This window comes from Amblyomma maculatum, chromosome 5, assembly GCF_055883805.1.
Source record: "Amblyomma maculatum isolate TAMU_Amacu chromosome 5, ASM5588380v1, whole genome shotgun sequence".
Lineage (NCBI taxonomy): Eukaryota > Metazoa > Arthropoda > Arachnida > Ixodida > Ixodidae > Amblyomma > Amblyomma maculatum.
In genome coordinates this window covers 118,751,948-118,764,188 of record NC_139348.1, presented here as the reverse complement: position 1 = coordinate 118,764,188, position 12,241 = coordinate 118,751,948, and the positions used below count along the sequence as shown (strand labels likewise).

Below are 12,241 nucleotides of genomic sequence, written 5' to 3'. Positions count from 1 at the left end.
TGAAGGGTACGGTCAAATAAAGCTTTATCGGCGCCTTGTTGCAAAAAAAACAGCCTCTTGTTTTTTCTCTCTTCTTTAGAACGCCATCGCCCACAGCTCTTTATTTCACAACAGAATTTGAAATACTCATAAGTATAAGAAACACAAAGGCACATAAAAAATTAGCGGAGCCCTATTTCGCATTAAACTCTCAGAAACCAGTGCGTTTTGCAGCAGGCGAAAATATAGATTTGTTCAAGCGTTGCGCAATTCCAGGGGTACAGACCGTTGCAACATTCAGCCAGTTAGTAAATTTTCATACGTAGAAAATCATTGCAGTGCGAACAAGCCACACGAAGGAGTTTCTGTGTGGGCGCGCGGTTCTCCACGCGCGCCGTTCGTGCTAGCAGACGACGCTCGATTTATGGCTGTAGTCCTACAATGGCCGTTAGAGGACGCTAGTAACAAGACGTTTTTAGCTACAATCAAATCGTTTCAATTTCAGGAAATGAAAGCAAAAGCCTGCATCTTCGTATTTTCACACAACTATTTGTACATTTAAACGAGTAAGCAGTTGTCCAATAGTATTTCGTCATCTTGACGTGATAGCCGACCACTTTTTGCAGCCGACATTCCGTGAAAAACTAGGTTTCGTTTCGCGCACAGGTGCTGTCTGCTGCTGTGAACATGCGGAAATGTGGGTAGAAACGACGGTTAGTAGGACACATCATAGCATCGACAAAAAACTACATCTTAAAATACCTCGCGCTAAACCTTCACGCTAAAAATATATTCCAATCGAATTTCGCCGCATTACACTAACGTCCCAGCATTTAGCCGCTCAGTCAACTTGTTGACAGACATCGAATCCAAAGTCTAACCAAACCACAAAAAAAGCGCGGTTTATCAAGATAACGGATTTCTGGGTGGTCGACATCTGACAGTTAATTTCAAGTTTGACAGCGAGCCCGCCACTTCAGGCTGCTTAGGACCCGGAGCTATTTGCCGCGCCTCGTCCTCGTCTATCCGCATCGTCAAAGCACAGGGGAGAAACGTGAAAGCAGGTAAGTGCACGAAAGTAAATACACACACCTGCTCACCTGAGTGGTATGTCGAGAGCGAGGCCTGCCTCCTCGCCGTCGCGTCAGCCGCATTGTCTACGCTCTCAGCTGCTAGTGGGAGGTGCTTCGTAGACGCGGAAGCAGCGAGAACGCCGTCGTTTACGTAGTATCTTGCGTTCTCTCGCCTCGTTCCTCACTTGCTCGGGAAGTGACGACGAAGACGAAGCGTCGTGTCTGTACCGTTGTCGCCATGGTGAACAGCTGAAGTCGACGGCGGCGGTTTTATTTTGAGGTGTGTCGTAGTAACCGGCGTGGGACGTGTCGCGGGCCCGCTCTCAGATCCTCGCTCGTCTAGGCCTAAAGAAATAGCTGCCGACGCCGTGAACGACGGCTCAACATCCACGCAACGGAACAAGTTGTTGCCGCGTGACATCGTGGTGTATCGCGCCAGTGTGGTTCCCTCCTAGCGCGCCGCTTTGGCGCTGGCAGCAGGTCCTGAATTATGGATGTAAAAGTGGCCCACTGCTGAAAACTGTGTCGGGAAAGTTGCGCATCGTCGCTTCGCTGTGTCCATCGGGCTTCCCGACGAAACCATGCTTCTGCGGAGTCGGTGCGGTGAAAACTGTCGGTGCGAAAAGGCGCACCACGCCGATAGTGTCCGTCGGACTAAAGTTCGGTGAGTAATCCTAACGGGTGTTCCCTGCGTGCTCAACGAAACCCACTCAAACGACACACTCTGCAATATTTGTTTCGACCACGGCTGTATAATAGCGCTCAGGAAATAGGTCAGCATTGACGCGTTCACGCCCACGTTTACAAACGATGTTCTTGCTTCAACCGCGTGTTAGCGAGTCAAACGTGTATGTGCCTTTGTTTACACGGCGCCGCTCTGCCTGTAACCGAAAGCAGGTGTCCGTTGCGCTCAATTCGTTCTACTGGTGAAAACTTAATTCGTACATCGTGGGACGCCGCCGAAATCGAGCGTCCTAGCTCGCCAGGTGTTCGTTGCGAGTTGGCGAGCTAGCCGCTCACAACGAGCTCTTGTTCCGGTCCGGCCGCGCGTCGTCCGCGGTTTCGCAACATGTCACTTTTTAATTCCCGCCGGCCAGGGTGGACTCGTTTTAAATGGAAGGACGCCTCTTAGCAACTTTGTGCTCGGTTTTTGTAACACCATGACCTTCCGGATGTGCCCCTTGTGTTAGCTGCTTTCTCGAGCTATTATCAGTTTTCAGGGGCGCGCAGTTTACACACTTCGTAATCGAGTGGCTGTTTTGGTGCAGCCTGCGTCTTGCCGTTTTTGTTTCTTCGCTTTTCAAGCTGTGCAGGGTTGCACTTTGGACCGCGTAACGGTCGTGAGTGACGGGCCGTAAACACGCGTAGCTTTATCAGCCGCAGTTTGCGTGAGCGGATCCGCCCGTTGCTAACGGCCGCCTTTCAAGGCGCGTGGCTTAAATCTGGCTTGCCGCCTTGGATGAATGCTTTAGTAAAGGTGAAGGAAAAAGTATAAGGGCCGCGACGCTCGAGAGACTGCCGTCTCACTGCCGTGTGAAGGGTTGATCCGTTTGCGGGTCGCTCGGCGGGGGTCCCGAATAACTTTTCCAGCACATGTGGTCCGCACGTGAACGAGGTTGCGAAATCAAAACTACTACTACGGCAAAACTTGTACGCTTGTACTGCCTAGAATGGACCCACTTGAGCGAGACTCTTAAAAATAGCCGTCGCATGTCCGTCGCACGAGACATTTGGTCCAGCCCAGCTATTTTGAGTGCCCCAGCTCTTATGTTCCTATACAGAATTCGCCAATGGGCTTGACACAGTTGAGTTATTTTGTAGGCGTGCTTTCTGTTATGTTGATCAGGTGCTGCGACCAGAGACTTGATTTAATTGTGAGCCACTCGAACAGTTGTGGAGATCATGCAGATTTCATGAATCTCTGTGATAGCAACAAGGGTTTCTCACAAATGAACAATTAGTTTAAAAGAAACTTGCTGGTCCGTGTGGATAATTGCACTTAGGACTATGTATGATTTTCATTGCTAAGCTTCTGCATGATGTTCATTGCCAAGCACTATACATTGTCATATGTGATAAGGGATTGTGTATTTGTTTTTGAACACTATGTGCAACAAAAGTCAACATCTAGCCACTTCAAGCACTTCTGCAGTGCGCATTCTGTGGTCTAGCATCCTGTTATAGTTTTGGGGACAAACTTTTCTGCGCAGGCTTGTTTAATCATTTGCCGACGCTGGCAGTGGGCGTGTTCTGATGTTGTGCACCCATTTTTCATGTGAACTGCTTCAGTATGACGTGACGTACTCAAAAATGTTATTTCCCATTCATGAATTTGCAAATTGAGGATTTAGAGGTTCTGGCAATGTCATCAGGGTTGGCCATGACTCCACACGTGTTAATTGTCAGCAGCAGCCACAAATCTTGTTTTGATGAAAATGAACATGGTGAACAGCTTTGATACTGCAGTGCATGAAGAGAGTGCAAACATTTTCAATCTTAATAAGTTTTATGGGGACGCATTTTTTATTTAAACCAAGCATCTCTCTCGTGGTTTCCAAAGCAAATGCAAGGTGTGGGACTGCTTGGTGCATATAAATGTGGTGGCTGTGCCATTCGCATTCATGATTAGACGCAGTGCCCTCTTCTATATGAAATGACTCAGAACCGGCCGTGCAGCCTACTAGGGAAACCTGCTTTGCCCTCTTCTCTCACTTTAGAGATGAGCCCGTGGTGATAAGAAGAGCCTGAGGCTGGTGGCCATCTGAGAAGAGTGCCAATGGCGAACTTCCTTATTCTTTTTCTATCAATTTTCACGTTTAACTTCTTGCACTGTGTCCTCAACTAGTTACTGTGGAATAAAATGCGTGGAATAATATAACAATGCCAAAATCCATTCCATTCCACTGGAGATGACATCAAAATTGCGTACCATGACTTCAAAGAGTGACTGTTTACGAAAAGAGCCAACCAGATAGTAACAGGCACACCCAAACGCCTTTTTTTTTTTTTATTAACAAATGTCCACAAAAAGTTTATTGTTGAAGAAAATTCATTTTCTGCGAAGTTGGTAGCAGTAAGATGTATAACAAGTTTCTGTGAGGTCGTGCAACGCAACCTCATTTTGCGCATATTCAAAATTTGGCCAACCAATCGAAGAGAGTGTGACAGCATGGAATCATTTTTTGCTGGAATAGAATCTCTATTATTCCACCCCAGAATACACTGATTAAGGGCACGGGGTAGGCCCTATACTTCCCATGTACTTTAGCGAATGATTAGGGTCTGCAAGATATAAAGCAGTCAGTGTTTTGATTGTTGCCGGCTCTTATTGCTCTGCTTACTATTATTGTTTAGCTTAAGTGTATTTTGTTTGTTTTTTTTTGGACTCGTTGCATGCAAGCAAGTGCGACATTGGATCTAGCTCAGGAAAAAGTGAAAATATGTCACAGAAAATAAAGCAAATTAATTTTTGGAAAATTAGGCTACCTTGCTGGCTTAATTGCGCCCTATTCTTTGCGCAGATGGTTGCTGATATTTGGATCAACATTTCAAAATTTGTAGGTCAACCTTTTATAGGTTTCACAGTCTCGCATTCCTGTGCTGGGGCGCATTGCTTTTTCGCGTGAAATGTCTCTACAAAAATTTTTGCCTTTTCATCTTTCTTTCATTTTGGATTTTCATACCTACTCTTTTCTGCAAACGAGCATGCAGTGTAATCTTGCCAACTCAAACTTCCTGAATTTGCGGTTTAGCCAAACTTCTAGTTTTTAGATTAACACTGGAGTTATTAAAGGATATCAAGTGTATTAAAAGGATATCTTCAATTTGAACACAGCATAGTTTGAATTCTTCGCGCCATTCAAGAATACGAATGTTCAGCGCATTTGAGAAGGCAGATGGCCTTTTTCTGTGCCTTGAAGCAGATCTCATTTGCACTGTGTCACATAGCTCTAAGGGCGAAATTCATGTTATGAAATAAATTTTTAAGCTATTGACTGTCTTACAGTGCTTTCCTGATGAGAGCCTCTGTGACAGGTTATGAAATTTGTTCCTTGTAGCTGTAGCCATGGTAGGAAGTAAATTTTTTATATTTGCGCACTAATCCTCTTTTAGGGCTGTCATTAACTAGGCTAATACAAGGACATAGATTAGTGCAATGCACGTCAGGAAAAGGAAACAGTTTTTATATTGTGGTCTTTCCAGCTTCATATTGTTAGTACAACACAACACAAAAGGACTAAATAGCACTCGCTAAGACGCTAACACCTTGCTTGGGGGTGTAAAAATCTGACTAAACTTCACGTTGGTGACGTGAGACATGTAGTAGTTAGCTAAGCTGTGCTTCTCTTGTCTTCTTGTGAAATTGTTGGCTATTCCTTGCTTATTGGGTTTATATATGTCTGCTGATATTTAAAGAATTCATGGGGACATAAAACCTAAGCGACAACTCTGGTGTTTTTATCATTTCGAGTTATTTATTGCGTTACATTCCTTTGTGTGTCCCGACGCTGACACAAAAAACTTTCAAAGTTCCAAATAGAATGTTCCTTAAAATGAGAGAGCAGATCGAAACTGAAGCTGGTTTCATGGCCAGAAATGGCCATTTAGTTTACGGAACTGTGATGCCATATACAGTATTAGGAGGGGACAGTGGGTAGTAAAGCGGATATTTTCAATTTATTTTATTTATAAATATTGTCGACCCTCATTTGAGGGTCCATTTGTGACGTCACAAAAGCAGTTTTGCTCACAGAAATCATCGGAACAGGCCACGAGAACTGCACTGTTTAAAATAAAGTTGCGTACAAATGAATTGCCGCACGGCGTCCAAATTGGGCAGAATGAATCAGTGCGGAGAGAAAAACCTACAGTAAGATTTCTCCCACCATATGTGAACGTCGAAAAACCTCTGTAGTTGCCCTTTAATATTGATGCAGGACAGGTTGCAATAATAGATTTAAGCAGTTGTCAAGAAAATTTCGCCTTTATTTTGTTGAAGCAGCTCCGAAGGAATCCTGGCTCTACCACTTGTTCTTGCCAGTGTCACATATTTTGTTCTCACTACAGTTCGCTCACAACCGTCTGCTTTCTTGCCTGATCCTACTGAGCATTTCCTTGGAAGAGGGAGGGGGGCGGCATTGTGTTCACTTTCTAACAAAAGCTGTTTCTGCATTGCTCTGCACCTCGTCCTGTGGCCATCAGGGCCTTCAAAATTCTCTTCATTCCATTTGCCAGATTGCAAAGGAGACTCTGTGGTTTGCCACCACTGGTGGCTGTGCGTGATTCACTGAGACTTGCATCGTGCTGTATCAAAAAGGTTCTGCATTCCTTTTTGGTGTCTGGGAGTAAATTGAAATTGACTTTATTGGATTCTAGTATATGGTTGCCATAAATTCTAAGGATGTGACATGACATTGTGCTCTTGAGGCGCGTAATATTTATCTGCTCAAAACCTGCAGTAAAGAAAGTGGGCTGCTAGTGGGGGTCATTTGGTTGTTTAAGCATCGTGGTATGCTGTACGCACTAGCACATTGAAATTTCGGGCTGTGAGAGTGCTTTTGTGAGAAAGCTGTTGTTATCTAGGTAGCTGCTATTGGATTTTTTTTTTTGCTCTAAGCTCATTTGAGAGCGGCATTTCAGGGACAATTTCCCTTTGATACATTTGATTTCCCGTATCATTGCTAGTTCCACTGTTGCGTGGATTGTCATTCCACGCCGACCGCGTTTAGGAGCGAAGGTAGCCAGCTGTAAGAGCTGTACTGCAGCTGCTTTTATGGAATGCAAGGGTTGAGGCCTGATAGGGGCTGCAGATATTTTTCTGCCTTGCTCATATATATTGCTCCAAGAATTTGTTGTACATCTATGACTTTAATAATGGAGGTTACTCATTGAGAGACCTGCATTTTTCCAATAGCCTTTCTCGCCATTCACAGTTTCATATTTGCCATGTTATCTTTTGTTTGTTATGAATGGGACTTTCACAATTCTCTATTAACTCTCCTCTACTGTCCATTGTGCTTTTTTTCGTTGTTTGCTGGATTGATTACGCAGATGAGAGCAGCTTCCATGCTGTGGACTCTCCCTTTTGCGTTTTTTTTTTTCTTATATTTTGCAGGGTGTTTGCCTATGGCAGCACTGCTTTTCTGTCTCTTTCTATCAGTTAATGAATATCACTGCATGTGATCTGTAGTCTTTGAAGGGCCTGCTGAATCGCACTGCCACCTTATCTGCGAATGAGGCAAGGGTTGCTGTAAAACGTGACGTTAGGCAAAATGAACTGCTGCAAGCTACGAGGAACAAATCATTTTGTGGAATAAACCCCTCAAACTTGCTATAAATTCTGCAGAACTCAGTGCTGTGGTTGGGGCCGCTGTTCACTATATGGTTAGTAATAGCCTAGGGGTAGATTGCCTGCACTTAGGTGACACTTGTTGTCAACGGAGCAGCATGCTTGTGCAGTATGGGTATGAGTGGTTGGGGTCCATGGCTACTGGTCCGGAGAACCGGAGTTCATTGCCGGCTGTGTTGGCTACGTTTCGCTAGCTGCAAAATGCAATAGGAACATGTAGGCTGTGCATTGTCGGCGTGCATGAAAGCCCCTCAGGTGGCCCAAATTAATTGGGGATCCTTCACTGTGGTGTCCCTCACAGCCAACGTAGCTTTGAGCCCTACTAGGTGGTTGAAATTGATCCAAAGCTCTCCTATATGGAACAAGTCTAGGAGGTGTTTACGGGTAATAGTCTTTGAATTTGAAAATGGGAGCAGTTAATGTGCTCGCGGACAGAAAAAAAAAAATTTGTCTGACGTAGAACTTGGCATTGTACTCCAGCTTCGTAGCCTGCCTCTGTTTGCCAGCTTGTATCTAAGGGTGTCCTTGTTTACGCATGCAGGCGGACCTCCCACAACCTCCCGAGCAGCAGGGGTGATCTGTCTGGGCTGTCACAACAGTCGATGACCAGGGAGACAGTGAGCATCGTGAAGACGGAGACGAGCTCCTTTTCCTTTTCACCGCTCCGGCTCTCGACACCAATAGAGTCTCGGGGAGCCGCTGTGGCTGACTTGTCCCTCCTGTCCTCTGAAAGCAGCAGGACAACTACATCTCGGGTACAGGCGCTTTTGCACTTCTCTTTTTTTCTTCCTCGTCTCAGTTGTGTCGACTAGTGTCAAGAGAGTGAAACTTCCTCAAAAGGCTTTCACAAAAAAATTGAATCATTTTCGAAAACTGATGTTGATCATCTTTGTCCATCAAAGTGTCTTAAGCTTCTATAACATGCAGCATCTGGGGCTTGAGGGGCCCTGTGTTTCTTGTGCATACATGGATGAGACATTCAGTGGCATTTGAGTAAAGCAGCATTGTTCAGGCGTAGTGTAGTAAAATTTGACAAACTGCAAAGTGAAGGCAGCTTGCAGGCACAGAATTGCTGCACAGTCTCAAATGGGATTTAAAATGTGGTCCTCAAAATGCGACGCTCTGGACATGGGAATATTGTAATGTCTCTCAGTATCGCCAGTGTTCTTTGACCTCTGGTTGCGGGAAAACAATGCATGCAAAAACCTAGAATCGAAGGCCTAGAAAGGTCAGGAAATGGATGCTCTCGAAGCAGGTTTGGTCTCTTTATGCACCTCATGGTGTACCTGACACGTTTGTTTTCGTTAGTTTTGTTGTTGTTCCTTTAGTCCAAATGCACCAACTGGGCAAGCAGTTTGGTTTACTTGTCCCTAATAATGTGCATTACAATTCATCGGCTTCCTACTGATAAAGTTGTACACATCCCATTCTCTGTTCTGATATAATAAGAGCACTTGCTTGTGAGCATGGGCAGAGCAGTTTCGCAGCTGATGGTCCTGGTGGACTGAGAAGATTGTTGATTGACTGACCCAGCAGCAGCAGCAGCATCCCGTGGGAATCCTGAAGTGGGCGGAGGAGGAGGGTGGCACGGAGCTCCAGTCCAGCAAGCAGGTGCGCTTTGGCAGTTGCATCCTCCAGAACGGTGGTGTGCAGCACAACGGAACACTGTACAGCGACTCGGAAGACTCAGTGGATGGTGACTCTCGCGGCGCCGGCAGCTGGCAGCGTCAGTCGCAACAACGGGGGTGAGTTGGCAGTCAGCTTAGTTGTGGCACTAACTGATGTTGTCGCAACCAGTGGGTCTTTGCTCAGTTAATGAACATGGTTCACGGACCTAACTTTAATGAATGAATGCATTGTCCAAATTTGCACTTCAGCTTTCCCATGCTGATGGTTTTTGCCTGCCTCTGGTTGGTGCCAAGAATTTGTAATGAATGGCTTGATACCACGGGAGATTAAAAGTGAAATGCCTTTCTGTCATCGAAAAATCTTGCCTAGAAAGCAATAGAGAGCAGCTATTTTACTGTATTCTATGTCTGAAAACATGACCCTTGCGAAGCACGGCAGTGAAATGCACTTATAGGGAGTATGCTTGGGCATCAAGGGGACACGTTAAGGGATGCAGCGGTAAACAGGGAGACACTCACTCACTGGTAGTAACAAAACGTTACTGACAATGAGTGAATTTTGTAAAAAGAAAAAGAAAGAAATAGATGAGATAGCAGGTCTATGAGAGCCACTGCTGTGAACACAAGAGCAGATAAAAGTATGCGAAAAGGTTGTCCACCTCTTGTTTACCGAGCATAGTCATTAACAGTGCTTGGTATCGAGGCTGATCAAGAGTGCACGCCTTTTAAATCATCATTATAATGCATTCCCTTTCTTGTGTGCACGTTTGTCTTTTCAATGTGCCAAATGCTACTAAGCTGTGTGGCATGTGCGTCTTGCTCAAGGCCCTTAGATTTTGCGATTTTGCACACTATTGCGGATTTTATCATCTTTGGGATTATATGCTTCACAGCAGCATTCTTTTTCTCAAGTTTTGTTGATGCAGACAATAGTAGGAATGATAGAACGGTGGGAAAGCGAATAGGACGATGTCTGCTATAGGATTCATCTGCATTCACAAAGTGCCTCGTGAAAAAAAGGGTGCAGAGAGGAGGAAATTTCTGACTGAGAGTCGTTTGCCGGTTTCACATATCATACGCAGTATTCCCAACGGCTTGTCCAAGGGCAAAGATTCAGAGGCAACCGTGACTGTAACCACCACCACCACAGAGACTGTGATGAGCGAGGTGCCGCAGCAGGTGGCGTTCTCAGACTCGGAGGATGACGAAGTTGCCTCCGAAAGCCAGGGCCGTGAGTGATTATTTCCATTTTCTTTTTGCACCGTTGGCTTTCACTTGGGGACACCTTGACCCCATGCCCTCGGGGGTGTCTTCAGAGACATTTGTAAACATGGGTTGCCATGTCGAATTAGCCTGTATTTTGTACGTAATCTTTAAATTGTAGTTTAAACAGCCACATTATAGGTTCTAATATTCATGGAGGTCCAGTATGAAGAGGAGCATGTCATCCACATTCTGCCAATTAATGCTTCTACTGTATGCGTAAAAACCCCAATTTCTCTTTTCTTCTGAACAGTTTGCTTCTTTCCTACGTTTGGATAATTTCAGCTTTGGTTCAGGTGTAAGAACAGGACTTAGTAGTTTTGTGGAAAACTGGTCGTTTCCATGGACGTTCGAGCTGTGTGTACTAGAATTGATGTCATGTCAGGCATTGAAAAGTTTCAGTAATAGATCGTTTATGCTGCTGGCAGCTCTGCTAATGACAGCTGCAAAGCATATACCTATCGTTTCACCTGCATGCTAGGTGGCTTGTGAAATCGTATTTGACCTGTGTTGCCAACGTGCATTTGTTTTCAACCAGCGTGCAATCTTCCCTAGACCTGCCCAGGACCCTGGCTCTAACCTGGGACCAAGGCTAACGCCCGTATTTACAAACGCGCCTTGACTCGATGCTCCACCTCCACTCCTTGGAGCCGAGAATATAGCTGCTCCTCCACTGCAGGGCCAATTCAGATTCATGAACGCTCCTCGTCGTTTCTTGCGACAGTTCTTATCGAGAATACCTCCTCCACTCGAAGCCGTGCAACTGGCGTATGGGGACGTGATTAAGGTGAACTGTTGGCCTGAAAACTGCGTGCTGAAGTGTGTAATATGCAGTTTTTCATGTTAAGTCTTCTAAACAACTTTCGCAAGCGACCTCGACGTTAACAGTGTAGTGGAACTTGTTTTGTGGGCTGGATAAAAAAGGTCGCTGTGAAAAATGGCCGAAAATGCTTTTGCATCTGGTAACAGCCGCGGCTGGTGACGTAGAGTTTACGCAGAGCATGACGTAGGCTTCGAGAAATGGTGTGAATACTTCGGTTTATTGTGTTGGTGTGAGATCTACGCTTCGCCTTTGCTGCTTTGCCTTTCTGTTATTAGCAGGCTTTGACAGATTTTTTTTTTATTGCCAGGCTTTGACGGAGTTTTTTTTTTTATTATTCGTTGCCGGGCTTTGACAGACATCAAAATATATTGCAGGAAAAAAATGTAAAAGCCACCAACTACTACGAGCATGGCTCCTTCATGGGGCTCGGACGGCTCAGTGGGCGAGCGGTGAAAACACGCGTGCTACTTTGCAGCTCATGCACACTCAATTCGACTCTCCAGAAGCAAATGCCGCGTGCGGTTTCCTAGGGAGTCCTACTTGAAAACATGTTTGAAAAGCCATGCCCTTCATCGACTGCGAATATCCCTCCGTAGGACGAGCACAGCAATGCACTCCCTCGACAGCTCCGCACGTCATATGACGTACTACGTACCCTCGGGCGATGGGATGCACGGGCTACAGCACAGATGTCCACACAGCCCCACCGTGCCTCTGGTGCCCCCCAGCTTACTACATGCAACACGCTGTTCCCCCACAAATTCGCCGCCGTCTGCGGAAGCGCGCAGGTCAAGCCACTGAGGAGAATGCGCCGCCGCCGCTCGACTCTAGAGTCCGGCCGCGGGCAAACTCACCATTAACGGTCAAATCGTGCCTCAACTCTACACTCGGTAGGCTCCAAAAAGTTATCCACTTATCCGGTGATGACTTGAAATGGCCTCGCGCCACTCAAGCAAATTGTAATGATGTGACGATCAACACAGTACAGACGTCAGTGGCTGATCACGGTTATCCATATTTAACGTGAGCGGCAGGTACGGCCGGAGGCTAGCCATGGCCGCATTCGTAAAACGATAGCATGGTGGAAGTCCCGGGTCGCTGTCACTCTCAGCCGATGCTTTAGAGA

General features: G+C 45.8%; 1 protein-coding gene across 3 annotated transcripts in view; it reads left to right on the top strand.

Moving 5' to 3' along the window:
* Nucleotides 1-814: 814 nt before the first annotated feature.
* Nucleotides 815-12,241, top strand: part of LOC146189330 (uncharacterized) — a 37,585-nt gene continuing 26,158 nt past the window's right edge. The window contains exons 1-4 of one of the 3 annotated variants that reach the window (XM_084604184.1): nucleotides 815-1,043; nucleotides 7,943-8,156; nucleotides 8,935-9,146; nucleotides 10,112-10,260. In XM_084604184.1, coding sequence (XP_084460310.1) covers nucleotides 8,004-8,156; nucleotides 8,935-9,146; nucleotides 10,112-10,260 — 514 coding nt within the window. In that variant the 5' untranslated portion in view covers nucleotides 815-1,043; nucleotides 7,943-8,003. Of the gene's footprint in view, nucleotides 1,044-1,215; nucleotides 1,717-7,942; nucleotides 8,157-8,934; nucleotides 9,147-10,111; nucleotides 10,261-12,241 lie in introns of those variants that run through there. The other 2 variants (XM_084604182.1, XM_084604183.1) reach the window with 2 other exon arrangements.